At 37.7% G+C, this 22,035-nt stretch overlaps 2 protein-coding genes across 3 annotated transcripts; one reads left to right on the forward strand and one right to left on the reverse strand.

Moving 5' to 3' along the window:
* Window positions 1-1,373: 1,373 nt before the first annotated feature.
* Window positions 1,374-16,257, reverse strand: mvp (major vault protein). 2 transcript variants are annotated; one of them, XM_065273246.2, is made up of 17 exons: window positions 16,069-16,257; window positions 13,721-13,857; window positions 13,081-13,276; window positions 12,654-12,777; window positions 12,230-12,361; window positions 12,039-12,133; window positions 11,288-11,524; window positions 9,510-9,635; window positions 7,870-8,061; window positions 7,263-7,498; window positions 6,974-7,171; window positions 6,026-6,170; window positions 4,042-4,253; window positions 3,485-3,601; window positions 2,859-2,985; window positions 2,554-2,742; window positions 1,374-1,930 (listed from the first exon to the last, which is right to left on the reverse strand). In XM_065273246.2, exons 1-17 carry the CDS (start codon window positions 16,150-16,152, stop codon window positions 1,805-1,807), a joined length of 2,673 nt encoding a protein of 890 aa, XP_065129318.2. In that variant the 5' UTR covers window positions 16,153-16,257; the 3' UTR covers window positions 1,374-1,804. The 2 variants fall into 2 exon arrangements, with proteins under 2 accessions (XP_065129318.2, XP_065129317.2); XM_065273245.2 differs by having other exon boundaries at window positions 7,870-8,064; window positions 16,069-16,255.
* A 614-nt stretch (window positions 16,258-16,871) lies between these two features.
* phb (prohibitin) lies at window positions 16,872-20,423 on the forward strand. The gene is made up of 7 exons (XM_065280493.2): window positions 16,872-17,025; window positions 17,876-17,978; window positions 18,142-18,303; window positions 18,444-18,586; window positions 18,877-18,993; window positions 19,076-19,171; window positions 19,579-20,423. Exons 1-7 carry the CDS (start codon window positions 16,921-16,923, stop codon window positions 19,789-19,791), a joined length of 939 nt encoding a protein of 312 aa, XP_065136565.1. The 5' UTR covers window positions 16,872-16,920; the 3' UTR covers window positions 19,792-20,423.
* The last annotated feature ends 1,612 nt before the right edge of the window (window positions 20,424-22,035 follow it).

The following is a 22,035-nucleotide window of genomic DNA, read 5'->3' on the forward strand; positions in this document are numbered from 1 at the left end:
TAAACAAAGCCTTATATCTCCGCATCAGAACATTGTAGAGACACGGGGGTTGGACTGTTTTACTTGTGGCTTGAAGGGTGATCATTATGGGATGGCAATTTTCTCACTAGCAACCAAACTTAGTACCCTAGCAACGCAATAAATGTTAGCTTCATGCTAGCTTCCTGCTAATCATGCTAGCTTCATGCTAGCTTCATGCTAGCATCATGCTAGCTTCATGCTAATCATGCTAGCTTCATGCTAATCATGCTAGCATCATGCTAACTTCATGCTAATCATGCTAACAACATGCTAGCTTCATCCTTATCATGCTAACATCATGCTAGCTTCATGCTAGCTTCATGCTAATTATGCTAACATCATGCTAGCTTCATGCTAATCATACTAGCTTCATGCTAATCATGCTAACATCATGCTAGCTTCATGCTAACATCATGCTAGCTTCATGCTAATCATGCTATCTTCATGCTAGCTTCATGCTAATCATGCTAGCATCATGCTAATCATGCTAACATCATGCTAGCTTCAGGCTAATCATGCTAGCATCATGCTAGCTTCATGCTAGCTTCATGCTAATCATGCTAACTTCATGCTAGCTTCATGCTAATCATGCTAGCATCATGCTAGCTTCATGCTAATCATGCTAACTTCATGCTAGCTTCATGCTAGCTTCATGCTAATCATGCTAGCATCATGCTAGCTTCATGCTAATCATACTAGCTTCATGCTAATCATGTTAACATCATGCTAGCTTCATGCTAATCATGCTAGCTTCATGCTAATCATGCTAGCTTCATGCTAATCATGTTAGCATCATGCTAATCATGCTAGCATCATGCTAGCTTCATGCTAATCATGCTAGCATTATGCTAATCACGCTAGCATCATACTAGCTTCATGCTAATCATGCTAGCATCATGCTAGCTTTATGCTAATCATGCTATCATCATGCTAGCCTCATGTTAAATTATGCTAGCTTCATGCTAGCTTCATGCTAAATCATGCTAGCTTCATGCTAAATCATGTTCGCTTCATGTTAAATCATGCTAGCTTTATCTTAAATCATGATAGCTTCATGCTAAGTTGTCAAACTCTACTCTCAGACTAGGCTTTCTCAAGCCAACATAAAGTTTGTTCCGACGAACTTTTCTATCTAGTTACCTATTATGACTATATACAATTTAATTAAAAACCAATGATGAGGATATCCTTTATTATCATGTATTATTACAAAATATAAGAAGGACATATTTTGTAATAATACATGATAATGTATTAGTGCATAGTAGGAATGACAATGTGCACTATTATCAGTTTTACATAAACCGAGTCATACATATTTATATTCAAAACTTTCAATGCTCAGACATGAATAAACAGTTGGGACAATATTTTTATTTGGTATTTGAAAGAGTACAACACAAATGTCTGGGTTATTTTTAACCCATAATGGGTAAACATTGGACAGAACATATGCTGGGTTTAAAATGACCCAATGTCGGGTTGTTCCTTTGCGACACAGAAGTTGGGTAAAAACAACTCAGCATTGGGTCAATTTTAACCCAGCAGTGTCTAATATTTACACAACGTGGCTTAAAAATAACCAAGCCTTTTTAGGATGCATCACAATGGCTTTTTAATTCTTGAACAAAGAAAAACATATACTCCTTCTTTAAAAGGCACATTTGCAAATAGAAAAGCATTTCTATTACATTTATCGCATATGTTTGGGAAATTAAAGCTATTGCAGTTTAACATTGTTGTTCCATAAAGGCATAATGTGTAATATAAAGGCCTCTCTCTCTTAAGATTGCTCTTCTTTGCCCTGCAGAGCCCCCAGAAAGCCACTGGCAGTACTAAAGAGATTAATAGGGGAGGAGCCGTCTGTGATAAGAGTAGACTTCAGACCCAAAGACTGCAGGAGCTTCACCTGGAAAAAAACATGCGATATTTGAGATCATCATTATGCATTATATTTACCCATTTATAATATTTCCATCTACTTCAGCAGCATAACAATCTTTTCAAAGGTGCTATATGTGTGTGATTCAAAATCTCTTACTATATCTCATAATGCACTTATTTTTGACTTAACTTAAAGGCGGGGTGCATGATTTTTGAAAAACATTTTGGAAAATGGAGTGGGGCCGAGTACCAAAACACACTTGTAGCCAATCAGCAGTAAGGGGCATGTCTACCAACCGACATCGTTGCCTGGGTTGCGCATGTGTGGGGCGGGTCTTTTAAAAGAAGGTCCAGATTCTATTGGGGTAGGGGCGTGTTTGTTTAGGTGATTTCAAATGTCAACATTGACTTTCAGAGATCATGCACCCTGCCTTTAAGGAATAAGTCACAAACTTAACTTGGGTGATAATCCATTACACCAATATAATACACCATTATAACTAAACAAGTGTGTAAGCGTCATGAGATGATGCTACAAAATTAATATTTAGGAGGCAAGCAAAAAAGGCTTATAATTCTGTCCCTTCCACTTTTCAGATCACTGCAACTCTCCTATTTTTCAGGACCCATGTTGACAACCATATATACCTGCAGTTCAGGCCCAGCACGGGCCATTTCCTTCAAAGTTTCGGTGCCCAGACTCTCCACTAGCTTGGAGAAGCGCAGACTCTCCATCTCCACCAGCTTTTGTTGCTTATCCACCTCCAGTCGATCCATCTCCTTCTTGTAGTTCAGCTCTTGTTCACGTGCCTTAGACAGGCGGGCCAGCTCAGCATCCTGGGAAGGTAAGTGTACAGTATGTCAACAACCTATGGTGGTAAAAGTGGTCAAAAGACAAGTACAACAGGGTATATATGTAAAACAAGCATAGAGAAGAAGAGTGGATGACATACAGCCTCAATTTGCTGCGCCTCTGCTCTAAGTTTGGCTTCTTCAACAGCCGCCTCACCCTGAATACGAGCAGCTTCAGCTCTAGATTGAGCCTCGGCCTTTGCTGCTCCTGTGCTCTCCACTGCAGCGCTGACACACACACACAACATTGTATTGGATTATTGATCATGAAGAAGTAAAATGTGCAGACAAACTTGCTAAACCAGGGTAATGCTGGACTTTCTTGTTACTTACTAAAAATACATTTTTAACAGAAACACAAAGAGAAACATACAGTATGTGCATTGTGTGATTTATGTATTTTTTCATGCTGCCACAGATAATAATGGGAAATGCAGTTTTGTCACAAAAGCCTGTAACTTAAAGGCCCACAGAAGTGCCTGTGCTTTATTTATTGAATGCGTTGATGTCATTTTCACTGAAACCGGAAGTTAGGGCATTGCATATTCAGTGGCTATTCCCCTTCTAGAGAATATCATACTGTATATTTATCATCAAGTGTACACAAACTGATTTGCACGGTCAACATTCAAGAATCAAAATGTAACCAACACCCTTAGTTTTCATTATGACATATTAATCAATATTCTTCCACCTAAAGTGGTGTTTTTAGCATAAACTTTATTACCTAAGGGCTTCCAGCTCCAGCAGCTCTTTTCTTGCCTTCTCTGCCTCCGCCTGGTCTGTGATCTTCTGCCTTTCCAGTCGGCCACGAGCCTCCTGCTCCAGACGCTCTGCCTCATGTCTGAGACAAAGAGATATTACATTACAATAGATATTACAGATACAAACACATGGTGGGAAAGAGGAAAGCAGGCAGGATTACAGATGCTTGATCCTTTTGAGAAGGTCTGAGGAAGGACATAAAAATTACCCATCAGTCTATAAGTATTGTAAGTAAATAATGTAATATAATATGAGTTAAATTTCAATTGATTCCTCACAAAGAGTTATTGTATGGCTAATGTTAAGACGGGAATTATAGCATATAGTTGTATGGTTGCTTTTTAATGCTTGTTTTAGTCGATTTAGCTGTGACTGTGAATTGTTGTTGTACAGCAAGAACTACAATTTTTTCTGTTCCACTGTCAAAAATGCATACACATGACAACAAAATAATGATGGAATTTAGATTTTTTTAATATACTAAAGTGTAGAGTAGAGAAATTATGTTTTGGTTTGTACCGTGCGGTAGCTTCCTGTGAATTAGTGGTGATCTCAATAGCCAGTTGTACACTCTTCTGCAGAGCATCACGGGTCCGCTGGTCCACCGGCTCCACAGACTGAATGTCCACGCTGCTGATGACTAACCCATTCTGATGGAAACGCAGGTTGGATCTTACGGCAAGTTTTTCATCAAAACCAAAGACGGCTGAACAGATGATTCTGATGGAGTTCTGGTAGACAAATAAAGAGATCTGATTAGGGTGCGCAAAAGCAAAAATAGATTGAAATGTTTTAAAGTTAGCATTTGAAACTACTGAGTTTGCAGCTCGAATTCCTTAACACAAATTTTAAAATGTTTTACATATCCTGCTTGCTAGCAATTGGATCTGTCTCCTGTTTCCCAGTTTTCCTGGATGATATTGGAATTTCATCTGGGTCATACCTTTTGTCACCCATGTTACACTTATCTCCAATGTAAATGTCCAGATGTTCAGTTTCTGTTCTATGTATGAACCTTGAAAAAACATTTTTCATAATGGTTTTATGGATCTGAAACATCTGATCAGTATAAATTTGTGCATTATCAGATGCCCTGTTCTACAATTTACTGCTGAGTCTGATGGTTTTGATCTTTTGTTCCTTGATGTTTCTCAAGTCAATATCAATTCCCATTTTGTCCCCTAATGTAACTGTGAATGTATATGTAGTTTAACATAATTCCACTGTTACATTTATTCAATGCCGATATAAAATTACATATTGTCACATGATTTTTCAACTTATGTATAATCATGCAAGTTAATAATAACTGCTGAATAATATCCTACAACCAGTGGTGGCCAGTGACTTCTCTTCAGAGGGACACTAATTTAAAATATGTGTTTGTTGCGTCATGTGAACCATGTGCATCAAGCATCTGGTCAAAATATGTGCCTGCTGCACACGCGTCAAAACGGTTTATGATAAAAGAGATGCTTACGTTCACAAAATACTTGCAAGACACTCCCTTAACACTAAACTCTGATTACACATGAGATTAAGCGAGTATCTGGCAAATGCGAGTGTCTCTTTTATCATAAACCCTTTAGACGCGTTTGCAGCAGGCAATTTTTTTATAAGAGGAGACACACACATGACAGGCTAAATACATGTTGTGATGAGGTTCGCATTGCGCGCCCTCCAAACATAAGTCACCGGCCGACACAGGAGCAGGTGGAAACAATGTGTATTTGTGGACCCTGACTGATCAATGTCCACCACAGAAAATCAAAGCCATCCAACGCTAAGGTTTGGGTGACATATCAGAATACTGGTGCCATTATTATTGACAAAAAATTGAACGAAGGCACCACAGGTCGGGTTATGTACTGATCGTACAAGTGAATAGAGCAAAATCCATGCTGCCATCATGGTATTGAAGCACCCTAATACAGAACCTGATCTTTAAGGCAACATAGCAACTAAATATATTAGTGAATAACAATCAAATGAATCAAACTGAATAATCTTAAAACAATCTGTGATTTAGAGAGCACTCGTTTCTACATATATAATGATAAATCTAACATATTCTGATAAAAACTTATAAAACTTAAATCTACTGTAACTGTGTTAATACAGTAAGTTACCATTAAGTTACAATTATTTGTAATAGCAATTTTATGATGATTCATTATAAAATAAAGTCGAGTGGCGAGTGTTCTTACTAACTGTCTTGGAAACATGATACTTCTTCTATTCAAATTGTACATTTATACATTGGGGGGTAAAACGAAATATAGGCCATCTATAGGCCATCTATACAAAAAGGGCTGATATTTACCCAGTTTTACGTGGCAAAGTATCTTTAATGGTTGCAACACGTATGAATACAGGGGTCAAACATAAAAGCAATCGTGACAAGCTTAACAAAGCATTACTGTGACTTATTGTCAGTTATAATAGTTGCCAAAGTTTAGCCCAATAAACCTGCTAAATGAGGCAACATAGGTGTGTCACATACCTTGTGGAAATCATCAAACTGCACCGAGGCAACAGCTCCTCTGATTCTGGAAGCAATGGCTTTACAAGCGTCGCCCACAAAGTCTGGCACTGAGAACAGAGCGGCAGCCTTGGCGGCATCTGCAGGCGGTTTGATATCAAAATGCCTGAAACAGATAGAGTAAATAACTTTGCTGGCATACATAAATGAGGCTAACAGAGGTTCAAACCACACTGAAAAAAAATCTCCGGTTGCACATGATTGAATTAAGTTTTTTTTTTTAATGATTTTTTTAAGTTGTTGGATCCATGTAATTTAATTATGTACACCAGTTCAACATGATTGAATTAAGTTCTTAAAATAAAATTAATTTTAATTCATGTTAATTTCATTTTGAGAAAACCTAATTCAATCATGTGCAACCGATGTCAACAAGTTTCTTTTTCAGTGAACAACAGAGACCACTTAAAATTGTTAATGTGGTGACTTCTATAAGCTGGGTTATCTTGATCTGTGCTTAGGATGCATATCGATTAATCACGATTAATCTACCGCAGAATAAAAGTTTTTGTTTACATCATATATGTGTGTACTGTGTATAATAACTTTGTATAAATAAATGCACACATGCATGTATATATTTAAGAAATGTTTACATGTGTATATACACATTTGTACATTTATGTTATATGATATATAAATATAAATACTTAATATATATTCTTTCTTAAAATTATACATGTATGTGTGCATATTTATATATACACATAATTATTATACACAGTTCACACACATATTATGTAAACAAAAACGTTTATTCTGCTATTTATTAATCATGACTAATCGTTATGCATCCTTTTGTGCTAGTTTTATAAGTAACCTTGGTAATCAGGTTTTACAACAAAACATTATTTACAATAAAAATACTGTTACTATAGACATTTCTACATACAGCTAACACACACACACCAGTTGTAGGACAGTTGAAGCTGCAAGCGGGCGTGGTCAGCTGTTTCTATGGTGATGATGTCAGTGCAAAAGTCCGGGCCGAGCAGGAGACAGATTGTTTTGATGACGTTAGGACGTTTGGGTTTGTCTCCAGATAAAGACATAACTGTAAATTGCTCATCAGGACCCAGCATCACCATTTCGGGTCCAAACACTACCCTGAAAGAGAGAAAGAGTGAAAGAAACGAATGATTACTTTAATATAAATTAAACACTATGTACAGAGCCACCTAAACAAGCATTACAGTACCTGGCCTTCTTCTCTCTGTAGTCGTACACTTGCACAGCTGCATTGTGTGGGACGCGAAAAGTCACCAGTCTGTTTTTATTTCTTTCATCTTGTAACACTACTCCATGGCGGCTGGAACGGTCAGCCAGCGGGTCACGAGCTTGACCCAGAAGAGTCTCCACATTGGCAGGAAGGTCCTTTTCCCACAACTCCTCATCGTGTGTTAGCATGTAAGTCTGACCAATCACAGCGCGCACCTGAGAACCACATGTTAACGTGAGTGGAGATTCTGAACTCTTTTAATCGCTTCAGTTTTTTAGAATAGGTTCAATTTTTAAATCAGGTTCAATTTTAAACCAAAACCAAGGTTTTTTAGTAGTTAAATTATTTCCTGAATTTGCTATACTAAAATGCAAGAATTATTGTATCGGTTTATGCAAGAATGAAGATTATGTCACTTATCGAAAACTTGCATGACTTTACTAAAACAAAGGTGTATTTTTCCTTATAATAAAAGTGGACTGTCATGACAACTCCAAAATGATAGGAATCAAAAATTGCTGTATAATACACATAAAACTTAGTTTTACATCAGTGCTTAAGTAAGGAAGTAAACTGCTTAACTTACCTTTCCGGTTTTGATGTCACGGACGTAAATTCCTTCATTTTCATCCAATGGGATCGCCTCACGTCGCACCATCACTTCCACAGTTGCAGGTGGCACATATTCGATGGGCCCACGCAGCATCCACCGGTCACCCGGGCGGCGCTGGATCCCACGCTTTTTGGCGCTGCTTTCTCCTTCCTCCACTTCCTCTTCCTGCTGCAGAAGTGAAGGGGTTGGACACGGGGTGAAAGAAAGGACGAGGGAGGAGTAATAATGGCAAAGATTAGTGTAGGGCGGGGACTGAGACTGCTGTACACATGCCATAGACTGTGTGCATGTGTGTGTCTATATTTGTGTGTGTAAGCAAGGGTGAATGAAAAAATGCACACAAAAATTAAATAATAAATTAAGCAAATGAGGATGGGAATAAAAGTTCATAACAGGGAGGGGGAGGAAGGTAATGAGTTAATGAAGGAAGTGATGTAACCTAGAGAGACACTCATTAAAATTATGTAAGAAATGCTCTAGGTGGAGTTTATTAAGCAGCTGTGCTATTCACTATACACCTGTAAACTAATTTATCAAGGTGCTGTCCGAACTAAAGTATTTAATGTTCAGTGCAAACTCTCCCCTATATAAATTAAGCTTGTGAAATATTGCACTTGATTCACCAAAGAAATGTTGCATTAATTGTACCCATTTTCTAGCAATCATGACAGCAGTTATTCATCAAACAATGATCAAGTGACAGTGAAGAGCATTACAACCGGGCACACATCCAGACACATAGTTGAGTGCAGTTTTGGCACTCAATTCTGTATCACAGTACCCTGCTTGCACTCAAAACCAGCCCGCAAGTTGAGTAACTTCCCTGCAAAAATTTACTAGATTACCCTTTCTGCATTATTGCTTTAGTGAATCGGGTACTAAAACAATGCAGAGTATGCAAATAAAACATTGTTATCAGTGGACGCAGTTCATCCTTACTAAACTCCTCCCTCCCTTTGTCGCTCTCAACAATATATCCACTGTTTGTTCAGTGATCCAGAATCAAGCTCTTCCTGTTCACACACATTATGGCAGGTGATTTAAGAGCCACTGCCAACTGATTCAAACACTCCCTTAAAAAACAAAACCAATACGATTGAACACAATTGAACAGAGTGGGTGAAAGAGACTTTCTCTATGCGAGCACACGCCTTTCTTAGAGTGCAAATATGAAGTCAAACATATATCTGGAATGCAGAAAGTGTGTTTGTTTCTGGGGATGGTCATAATAACTAGTGGGTACAAGGGGCATTAACAGCATCTTGTAGAACAGGTAATTTCTCTCTATTTGTTTTCATTTGTTTCACAATCTCTGTTCGGTCTCCACCCTCGTTTTAACGCAACCTCTATCCAGTTGTCAGTTGATGAGTGGATTTCACTCTCACAAGCTTTACATCTTTCTGTGAAATGTTGAATTTAGTTTGAATAGAATTTGAATACATTTGAACTCTTCCTGTTGCAGGTGTAAGCTAAACATGTGAAATGTTGCTATCCCTTGTAAACTTAACTTGCATATGCTACGACCTTACCAGCTGTTAATTAAGTTTTTAATTCAATATGTAGTATACAAGACATTTTAGTGGTTGCTATTAATGATCAAACATATTATGTACCCCCTCTGTGTCAATGAAAGCCTCCACAGCACGCAGCACAAGCCCCTCCTCTTCAGAGAGCACGTACACATCCTGAATCCCATTCTCCAAATGCTCACCTGGCCTTAGAAAGAATGAACGCTCACCCTATGTGAAAGATAGAGAGACATTGAAAGAAAAATATCTAGGGTCAGACCTATGAGGTTGTATTTCAATTTATGGTTAGCTCATTAAATTACAATGGTCATCTACTTAGCTATAATTTTTGAAAGAAATTAGACAAAGTTTTAAAACACGTTAAGCATGACTGCAGTAAATATGGATTACAAAATATTTTTAAAGTATTTGTACACCCGGTTTTCAAACTTAAGGGACACTCCACTTTTTTTGAAAATATACTTAGAGTGAAACATTAGATTTTTACAGTTTTAGAATCCATTCAAGCTGATCTCCGGGTCTGGCGGTACCACTTTTAGCATAGCTTAGCATAATCCATTGAATCTGATTAGACCATTAGCATCGCCCTCAAAAATTACCAAAAAGTTTTGATATTTTTCCAATTTAAAACTTGACTCTTCTGTAGTTACATCGTGTACTAAGACCGATAGAAATTTAAAAGTTGTGATTGTCTAGGCAGATATGGCTAGGATCTATTCTCTTATTGTGGCGTAAGATCAAGGACTTTGCTGCCGTACCATGAATGCAGCAGACAACAATGATATTACACAGCATCTGAAAATAGTCCCGTTGGTAACTTTTAATAGCAGGGGACTATTTTCAAACACTGCATCATATAAAAAATTTGCCTATATTCAAAAAAGTGGAGTGTCTCTTTAAAGGACAAGTTCGGTATTTTACCCTTAAAGCCCTGTTTTCAGATTGTTTATGATTTAAAAGAACGGTTTTGACTGAAATTTGGACATTTGAATTTTCGGGTGTTTATTGTATCACCTCCCACCTCTATAATGGCTGTATAGGTGCACAGGAACAATCCTTCCTAAAATGCATTAAACTTTTGTTTACAAAGATGTGAAACTCACAGAGTGGTCAGGGGTGTTCACTGATATGCTCACACAAAAATCGCTGCAAAAGACGCTTTTTTAAGTGTAAAATACCGAACTTGTCCTTTAACATCCATGCAATCAATCCTACAGTAAAGAGATAGTTTAACTAAAAATATAATTTTTTTCAATATTAACTCAATGTTTTTCTAAACCTAAAGGAGTTTCTTTTTTCTGCTAAACACAAAAATGTTCATAAATGATGGTAAGCATATTGGTGACAGTACCCATTGACTTTCATAGTATTTGTTTTTCCTATGGAAGTCAATGTATACCGTCAACTGTTTGCTTACTATCACATATCTTCTTTTGTGTTCCACATAAAAAAAACTCATACAGGTTTAAAACAACAGCGTGCGTGAGTAAATAAAGACAGAATTTTTGTTCCTTTTAATAGTGTGGCTTAGCATTCAAACATCTTTTAGGGTCAATTATGTAGTCACTCTCACGGTGCATTGACAAGGGGCGTAAGCGTTACCGCTTCCCATTCACTTTTAATGGGTGACGTCATGCGTTGCCGAACTGAATTGTGGTTCCGTCGGCACAGCGTCAGTGCCGTTGCTTGCGGCAAAAGTTGAATAATCCGTTAATTTATTTATTTTTTGTTGGCCACGCTTCAGACAAGCCTTCCGTTAAGCGTTAACGCTTACGCCCCTTTTGAATGTACCGTCATGCTTTAAATTCTGAAATTAATCCTGTAACTATCCTGTATTGTAGAAATAAGAAAGGCTGGTTCACCTTCACCACTCTCTTCTGTCCAAGTTGAGGTTTTCCATCATGGCCTACGGGGTCCAGAATCACACAGTACTGTCTGCTGTTTAGTGTCGTAACGTCAACCACCCCGACAACCTCCTCGGCAACAGAGGGGATATGAGCTTCTCTGTCTGCCACTGTCACGAGCCATTCCTCTCCAGTGCGGCGGTCACGGCCTCCGGCATCACGGAATGGGCGAAGAGCACGCACATGCAAGGCTTTCTATGAAGGTTTGAAGATATTTTAAGTCCAGAGTGTGCTCTCAGGTTATGACTTTTTAGTGAAGAAAGGACTTTAACTCAAATACTTCGTGCTATAAGTTAACCTTTCTATTGCATACCCAACCCAAGGAAACAAATGCGTGGGGATAATCTGAGATGGCAGAAAAAAGTAAAAACCACAGATAAAGGAGGAATTGAGTGAAATAAATGACTAAATCCATGCACTTGCAGGAAGGGGGAAATTACATACTGTTTGTGTCATATCAAATTGACGCAAGGAATCAAATACTTCCATAAAGGCCCCCTTTCACAAGACTAAAAAGTATATACACCATTTATGATAATTTGATTTTAAAACCTGGGATAACTTAGGATCATGTACCTATGGACAATAAACAGCATTTATTCCACACATATGGTTTATAGGAGTGCCTACATTTGACCAAAAGCTATGGTGAAATAGTTGAAATAAACTTAAAGACAAAAATGTGACAAAGTGACATAAATTACGCTACCTTGTCTGTGAGGATGAAGGCATTGACAATCTCCACGACTTCTTCATGAGCTCCAGGCAGGTAAGCTCCCACCTTACTGACTTGCCACTCCTCACCTAAGGTTAACACAGAGAGGTAGATGTATTTAAAACGCCACCTTTTTTAAAAGTTGGTAGAAAATCAGTTTGTGTCTTTGTGTTCAAATCTCGCACCTGTAACTCTTTGGACTCCGCTTCGGTCCAGTCCTTCTTTACGTGCTCTAAGACGAATGGCTTGGTGTTCTCTGATCACTGTGGCCTTTATGACTTCCAGCACTGCCACCTCTTTCCTGGGAATATACGTTCCTGCCAGACGTTTAAAGTCAGGTTAGACATCTATAAGACAGTCATATGCTTAGCCATATTTACATTTGGCAGATGCTTTTGTGCAAAGAGACATATAGTGCATTTAACCCTGGTAAATTTGGCCAATGTTAATTGATGCTTAGAGAAGGGTTCTTGGGTTCTCCAGGGTTAAGTAAGCACTAAGGTAGTGCTGCAGGTAAAAACACCTTGCAAACTGTGTTGCAAGGTGCAAAAAGTGAAATGTCAAGTGTTTTCTGGTCACTGGTTAAGGTTAGTTGTGTTGCAGTAGTACCTGGTCCCTCAAACAACCACTCATCTCCGGCTACTCGCTTCTCTCCTCCCTCTTCTTCAAAGTCCAGCAGTGCCTGCAGGCGCAAGGCTGTGTCTGGGTAGACTATCTGCAGTGGTGTCACGTCCTGTAAACAAGAGCATGAGAGACACATTGTTTAAAGTCAATATGAACCTAAAATTTACCAATTGATGATATTTATTAAGTAAAATAAAAGTCTGTAAGGTATATTCACTGAAAAATTGTGTCTGATGTTATCTGAGTGTGAAGTATGAGCTAATGGATAAAAAAACCAAGGGTGTGGTACACAAAGTTCAACTTAGGCACTATTTACTGTTGAAATTCACACTCAAATCAGAGCCATTTGGCCACAAACTGAGAGCAACATGGTATTCAAACATTAAAAGTAGGGGAAAGAATCTCTTTATACCTTCTGAATCTCTTCACCAGGGTAGAGAGGGAACGGATCCTGTGTCAGACGGATCTCCAGGTCGGCATGTCGCAGCTTGGCTTGACCGGATGTATCAAACTGCACCTGGCCCTCATCATTACGAACAACAGGGTTGAGCACAACACAGTAATGCCGAGGTGGCACCATGGTCATACGCACTGGGGAAAAGAGAACCCTGGTACAGAAAGTAGGGGTGGGGTCACTTTAGCTATACAAGTTTGTAAACAGTCATAAAAAAAAGATAAGAAATACATAGCTGATAATGAACTTATAATATAAAACCTAAATCAAGATTTGCAAAAGAGAGTGTTGTTGACTGATAGCACACTACAATAAACCTCTGAAACGTAAATCTACATACAGCAACATCTTATAAATAAACACAACAGTTGTTGTTTAGCCTCTGGGAAATTAAGGACTTCAAACAGGGTTATCCATGCACCCCTCTTTCTATACATTTTAAATCTGACACTAATGTATTACATATAATGCCTCAGATTTAACATCCCATAACACCTCTACAATTTCTTAGCTGATGTCATAAAACTAAAGAGCTTTTTAAGGAGTTTTTGTCTTTACAACCTTGACTAGACGGATGTGCTTCACTTGCACAATTTACCTTTCATTATCCTGGCGAATGTAGGTAAGAGGGCCGATCTCCACCCGTGCAATGTTGGTGTTCTGATCCAAGACATGGATGTAGTGGTGAGGTGGGATCCTAATGATTGACGAATCCATACTGCTTTCTGTGTGGCTCTATAACACATCATCATATACAGCACAGGTTAGATACATGTCAAAGTCAATGGAAAAAATGATAGGTGTCCATTTTTTACTTAAAACTAAAGATTAGTCAAACACAAAATAAACTTATGTTTGGTATAATTTGTAAATTTTGGCCAACAAGTTAAACAAATTGACAAACCAAACCTTTGTAACAAGCATAAGGGAATGATTGGTTGCTAGTAGTAAGGTAAAAAAAATCTGTGATGTTCTTCTTATCATGTCATCATAATGGTGGTGATGGGCCTTATCTCCAATAACAATGAGACAAGATACTTTGATAAGGTGGAGAAACTGGCTTAATGTTGGGAAAACCAATAAACTGGTTGATGTCTTCAAGAGGCGGCAGCATTTGATCTACACCTCACTCAAGATAAAAAAGCCCAGGTGATAAAAGCCAGGCAATGACTATACCACTGCTGACTGCTGAGAAAACTCAGGGTCTCCCCAGTGGGCTTTATGGTGATATGGGAACTGCTCAGCCCAGGCCCACTAAGCCCTGCAGAGATTGACATCGCTGACAGCATCCTTGGGACTGCATTTCTTTCTCTGCACAACCAGTGATGAAAATCCCCCATTCGATCTGCTATGATCAGGCAGCAGGGCTCCAGACTGCATTTTGCCACCAAAATTTGAGAGTGTGCCACTGAATTTTACATCCAGTTGCACATGTGCGACCAGTAAATTTGACCTTTTTTTTGTGATGTGACACTGAATTTGAAACAGCACATTGTACTTTCTGCATCTATCAAAGTATTTATTAGTAATACAGTGTAAATTAGTAGAAATGTGAATATTTGGTTAGTATGTTGATTTAGGTTGTGTGCCCCTAAATTTTCTGGTTGTACCCCTAAAATTTTCAGTTGGGGGCCACTGTGCTCCTAGTGAAAAAAGTTAGTCTGGAGCCCTGTGCAGACACTTTCATAGCAACACAGTAAGTTACACAATGCAATTAACTGTTGTGTAACTCTGTGAAATACCTTTTCTTTTCACATTGTTAGTTTTAGTTTTTTTGAATCCTTCCTTCTGGAAAGTGCACATTGAATCTTAGTTTATGCGTCCGGTTACCTGATGATTTACCTTTGAAAGCAATTCAGTTTCTAATGTGAATGAATGAGAACGTGAGTGAGGATAAAGGTTAGAATGATCAGGTTTTATGAGTGCACACCCTTCATTTGTTCATGATAAGGTTGCTAAGAGTCAGGTGACTTGACTTCTTATGCATAAAATGTGCTGATAAATCCTTGATTTCATTAATGTTTGGAGTTTGGAACAGGACAGATCAATTTTAATCGAAGCCCTTTACACAAACATGACCACCATAGACTAATCCTCATCCACACCCTACAATTTTACAACTGAATTTTTAGACTTGCAACAGACCGACATTATTTACATAGTTTTTACAAATGAGGACATCGATGCTCACCTCGCAACGCTGGATACATTCGTCACCAAAGGGAAGACATGTTCGCGCACATAATATAGAGCCTGATAGGTTGCACAACAATTTCAGCTTTCAAGTTTCAATTTATCTCAGCAATAAATAAAGCAATGTGTTTTAAGAGACATGTTACTGTAAGGGATATTCGCTGAGAAAAGAGTTATACACAAAGTCGTGCACTTAATAAAAAAAAGGTGTGGTTCACGTGGGTAAAGAACAAACCTTTCTTCCACAAAATGCTGATTTGTCGCAAACTTTACTTTATTTAACAATTTGTCATTTAAAAACAACACAATGATTTGTCGGTGTTTGGTGACGTCATTAAAGGGGCTGGCCTGAAGATGCACCAAACGTGAAACGCGTACACACGGAAATTGAAGTATTGCGCTGCAGTTTAAATATATTTTGATGAAGATAAAAACAAAAGTATCGCATGGTTAAAATTATTTCCTGATGTGTCAGTGCCACAGTATTTGGCGTCTTATCAAAAGAGTCGCGATTAAACTAATGTATTTGCTGTACTCTTCCTGGTCTATCCCTTTTGCTTATGATGCAGCCTGTGCTTCGTTGTTGCTTCTCATTGTTTCCTTTGCTCCTCGGACCTTTGGTCATTCAGATTATACATTTGTCAATCAAAGAAACAAAGTCAGAGATTAAAAGCTATTCAAAACGGCAACTAATTCATACGAGGACGCTAATGTCATAATTTAGAGTACACTAAAAATAAGTAATTGACTTACATTTTCGGAGTGACAAGTCCTTAAAACTTCCAATCCGACGTTGGACTTATTCTTCTTCTTTTGATGTTTTATGGCTTTTGACATCCGACGTTTGACGTTGGATTTGGTTTGGTTTGATGTTGGTTTAAGACAGAAAATGTGAATGTGCTGCGCTGCGTTATAAGTCGGTAGGTGTGTCTTGGATAGGGGATGTCCAGGATTGTCAGTAAATGAGTCAGAACATCACGTGGATTTCTGTACCAGTGAAAGTCATAGCCCTGTTATGTTGCCTAAAGTTCTTCCAAACAAGGATCAAATCGTAGACATTATAAAATCTTACGCTGACTTGTTACATTTTGCCATGTTCTTACAATTGTTACAACTTAATAAATGTTATACACACCTTTTATATGTCACCGCATTCTAGAGAAAAGCAACTAGTGTTGCTTGGAGGAGGTGATAAACTGGCTTGCGGTTTTGTAGTGTAGAGTTTATATTTAGTAACCAACCATACAAAAGGAGCGTACCGTATCTATAAATTGAAACGAAGAGATTTTAGGGTTATTTTACCAGTGAGTTGAGTTCCTTTACACTAATTCACCATGGTTACGCGTCCCGAAACCTTCAGCTTTAGCAATTTTTTTACAGTAATGCCAGCTGTGGTATTATTTATATAAATATTTTATATAAAATACTGTGGTATTTTAGTCACCATTGTGTTTTTTACTTTAAGTAATATTTTAAATGTGCATAATCATCCCTCTACTCAAACACAACACCCGCTAACCGACTCTAAAGTGCTTGGACAGAAAACTAATCAAATGTGTTTATATTGATAGGAGCGTTTCTTTATACATCATTTTGTCCAATCAGATGAGTCTTTATTCAAGGTCATGCGCATGCTCAGTCGTCTTGGGTTCATGTGTTTCTTACGCAGGCTCCGGTGGTGGAGGTCATAGTGATCCAGTATCGCAGTGGGTAAGTGAGCACGTTGTAAAATATTAAAGACATTTCTTTATATATGGCGTCTATAGTTTTAAGCAGTAAACTACAGTAATCATTATGTGGCGTATTGAAAGAGAAACAAGCATGACAAGTGCGTCTTTGTGGTAAAGCTGGCAGCAGGGCATGATTGCATGTGAATTGCAACATTAGCGTGTAGCAAGCTAGGTAATCCAACTTATTTACTTCTGAATTAGTTTGATTCCTGTTATGTATTTTTTAAGTTGGTTATGTTAATGATACCTTTTTAAAAATTAGTACAGTTTTATAATTATAAGTTATACTTGACAATGCTTTTTCGGCGACCATGCATAAACTATTCAAAGTGTCACCGGTTAGCACATTTCATTCATGTCAGTGTCATTGTTGGAGAGTTGAGGTTTATAGGTCGGAATGCGTGAATTATAATTCAAGGCATTTGCAAATTTAAGGCTGCAATCTGTATTATCCACCAATCTTAAAGATAAGGTGGACTGAATGTGTTTAACATTTTATTTTACTTAAAGGGATAGTTCACCAAAATTAAAATCCATCCTATTATCATTTACTTTCCCTCACGTTGTTCCAAACCTGTTTAAATGTCTTTGTTCTATTGAACAACCTAAATAAAAATATTTTGAGAAATGTTACTAATAACCAACCAGACAGATCTGGTGCACATTGACGACTTTAGTATTTTTCCTACTATGGAAGTCAATGGTGCCCCAGATCTGCAAAAATCTTTCTTTGTTTTTAGCAGAACAAAGAAATGTATACATGTTTGGAACAACTTGAGGGTAAATGATGACAACAGTATATCACTTTAATGCGATGCATTTCTTAACAGGACTGTCATATTGTTGCCATGGCGAAACTCTTTGAGTCCATTGGAAAGTTGGGATTGGCCTTGGCTATTGGAGGAGGTGTCGTTAACTCTGCTTTATTTAATGGTAAGGTTTTTTGTTGAGCCTATGTACCTGCAATCTAAATAATAATGACACTTAGTTTATACAATTGTTTTACAAAGCAGGTTTTAAATATAAGATTTAATACAAAAAGGAAGATAATTTAACTCTGTTGAAGGCCACATCTGAATACACAACTTTATTTTAGTTGATGCGGGCCACAGAGCGGTCATCTTTGACCGTTTTCGCGGTGTCCAGGATGTTGTTGTCGGGGAAGGCACACATTTTCTTATACCATGGGTTCAGAAGCCAATCATCTTTGACTGCAGGTCCCGTCCACGCAATGTGCCTGTCATCACTGGTAGCAAAGGTACATCACTTCATATCTTTACTTCTTTTCTGTTGCTGTTCTCTATTTAATAATTGATCCTTCATCTGCTCGGTCTGTTCCATTATAATCACTGTCTTTTTTTTTACTTAAAATAAGGGGTCTGTCTTTGTCTCTGTCAGATTTACAGAATGTCAACATCACCCTCAGGATTCTGTTTAGGCCACTTGCAACACAGCTGCCACGGATTTTTACCAGCATCGGTGAGGACTATGATGAAAGAGTTCTTCCTTCCATCACCACTGAAGTGCTAAAGGCCGTAGTGGTGAGTATTGTTGTTTGGGTTAGTAAAAGAATAAGCTTGAACTTCAGGGCATAATGTGCTTTTGTATAGCTTAGTGGTAGCACTAAAAGGACATCGGTTGAATCCCAGGGAACACACATAGTGATAAAATGTATACTTTATAATGCCCTGTAGGTCGCTTTGGATAAAAGCATCTGCAAAATGCATAAATGTAATGGATCCACCATACTAAAAGGAACATTAATGGCAGATGTTGGGCACTTTGATAGATGGAGTTCGGTAGACATAAAAAGACGTGTGTGTTTCCACAGGCCCGTTTTGATGCAGGTGAGCTCATTACTCAGAGAGAGCTGGTGTCCAGACAGGTCAGTGAAGATCTGACAGAAAGGGCATCAACCTTTGGCCTCATCCTAGATGACGTCTCCCTGGTAAAAACCTCTCCGTAGTTTGTTTATATCTTATGGTCTTTGTCCACTCCAGTGTTTCACTCTTACGTCTTGTTTCCTTCAGACACATCTGACATTTGGAAAGGAGTTCACAGAGGCTGTTGAAATGAAGCAGGTTGCCCAGCAAGAAGCTGAAAGAGCCAGGTTTGTCGTGGAGAAGGTAAGTGGGCCTGAAAATATTTGTTTATCTTTTGCAATGTCAACCAGATTTTGAAATATAAGAAAAGTTTGTAAAAAGCATGATGCTCAAATACAAATAATGCTCTGTTATTAAAAAAACATGTTTAAATCATACTCGAATACGTAAAACCTGTATTTAGTGTATCTATTATTGTCCCTCCTAAAGACATGCAATTGTAAAAAGGTTAGAAGAAGAGGATTTTTTTTAGAAGTGAACTTTGGAATATCACTGTAAAAAAGCAATGTTTATTTCTGAAATGCAGTGCTATGTATAGCACAAAATGATTCTTATGTGGCTAGTTATTGTATGTGGCTTGTGTTATGTGTCTAGTTATATTATCTATACGTAACATGTAATGTAACATTCTTTCTGTATTTGTCTCTCAGGCTGAGCAGCAGAAGCAGGCGGCCATTATATCAGCTGCTGGGGATTCCCAGGCTGCTCTGTTGATCGCTAATTCTCTGGCCGAGGCTGGTGATGGTCTGGTGGAGCTGAGAAAGCTGGAGGCAGCTGAGGACATCGCCTTCCAGCTCAGCCGCTCTCGCAATGTTACGTACCTCCCATCCGGACAGGGAACTCTCCTTCAGTTACCACAGTGAAGGAGAAATTAAAGACACACACAAACTTCACATCTGTCCCTAAATTTGGAAACAGTAATGTCTGTAGAACCAATGCACTTCTGTAATGAGGCTAAAAGCAAACTTTAAAGAGACAAAGATACCTTGTGTTTTTTTTCTCTTTTAGTCCAAGCATTTTCTTACTTCCTAAGTATGTAGTGTGGACTGTCAAAAGGTGGTTTGAACAATTCTAATGGGTTGGAAAGAAAACAAAGGGGACACAAAGTTTGTGTGTATGTATATTTACAATATTAAGTCTCATTGTAAATTGAAAAGGTTTAAAACCAATAAGCCATTTCAGTTCAATCAAGAGTATTCATCATCATTAACAGAAATTGGTCTAAATCAAAATGTTTTCATTTTAATAGCAAATACAAAACTAATTTAAAGTGTATATTCTTGAGCAGTAGGCTGTCTGTGTGTGATGGTTCTGGATGTTTGTATCCTCAATCGAACCCTTTGCATCTGAAGGATCAGCTTGTGTTGCTTCTTGGTTTAAATGTGTTTTGTTATTGTTTGTGGCAGAATTGCCCTTGCATTCCACAAGTGGCGAATTCATTAGGTAATAGTGAATAAACAATGATTCATTTATATTAAAGCAAAGTCCAACTGGATGCGTCTCTTTTATTTTATTGGCTTTGCATAATTGTTTTGCTCTTTCTCACAAATAATAAACTGTTATGGTAACTTGCAGACTCAAAAAAGTGATTAAAATAGCATTAACAGCCTTGCATTAATGCTGTATTACCTCTTGTGTAATAACCCTTTTTCTATAAATGCATGCATACCGTTAATAATGTCAATGGCAACATCATATTAGATCGGGCAAGACTGACCTATAAACACAAGTGAATTGGGAGCAGTTGTTTTTCTTGTTGAAAACCTTAACTATATTTCTCAACTACCGGTAATTGCAATGGATTTATTGACAAAAAAGTACTATTTGATTAAGGAAATGTGGAAACATTGTCAAACGTTTTAATCGGTATAGAAATATAAACCAAACTATGCTTTTTATACCGCTACCAATTCCTTTTATTTTGTTTATGGTGCGGTCTTGCCCGGTCCAATATGGCGGCTCCGGTGACGCACTAGCAGAATTCTAATGCGGCGTAATCTGACTGTGAATGTGAGTTTAGTATCCACTAGAGGGCATCCGTTCTTATTATTAAAATTATTCCTCTTGCGATACCAAATCTCTTAACATAAATATTTAGTTAAAGTAACCGTCTAAGTGACCTAAGTCAGAGTCCATAATAAATAAATTGTGATATGTTTACTCTAAAAGCGTAACAGTTGCGTTAAACTTATGTCCATTGTGATTACACAAAAATTACATGGTTTATTGTTGGTTGTGCGTACATATTTTGTATTTTTTATTCACTGCTAAACTCCTCTATATTGTTATTTTAGAAATTTGTAATTCTGCATTAGGAGAAAAAAGTGTTTGGAGTGTATATCGTGGCTACAAATGCACAACAGTCATTTAAAGGATGTTAAAGTGGACATTTCACAAGACTTTTTAAAGATGTCAAATAAATCTTTGGAGTCCCCAAAGTACATATAAAAAGTTCTAGTTCAAAATATCATATAGATAATTTATTATATCATATTAAATTGCCACTTTGGAAATGTGAGCAAAAATTTGCCATTTTTGGGTGTGTCCTTTTAAATGCAAATTAGCTGATCTCTGCAGTAAATGGCAGTGCCGTGGTTGGATTGTGCAAATTAAGGGGTGTTATTATCCCCTTCTGACATCACAAGGGGAGCCAAATTTCAATAACATCTTTTTCACAAACTTTCAGCGAATGGTTTACCAAAACTAATTAACTGGGTTGATCTTTTCACATTTTCTAGGTTGATAGAAGTACTGGGGACCCAATTATTGCACTTAAATATGGAAAATGTCAAATTATGATGATATTTCCCCTTTATTGTCTCTTATGTATTGCACTTTTGTCACCACCTTTTACGAAACATAAACATTTGTGTCAGGTGCAAATTATGTTAGGTAAAAGACTGTATTAGCTTCAGAATATTTTTATTTTGTTCATTATACACATTAAAACATAAACAAACAGATATGTTCAAGGGCAAACAAAATATATATTTTTTTTCAGAAACCAACGTCTCAACAGTTTGGCATATTAACATCATCAGTTTCCAATATGCTTGAAATAATTTTGTAATAATGATAAAGGCCAAGTTCTCAAAAACGGTTTGGCT

Source organism: Paramisgurnus dabryanus, chromosome 3, assembly GCF_030506205.2.
Source record: "Paramisgurnus dabryanus chromosome 3, PD_genome_1.1, whole genome shotgun sequence".
NCBI lineage: Eukaryota > Metazoa > Chordata > Actinopteri > Cypriniformes > Cobitidae > Paramisgurnus > Paramisgurnus dabryanus.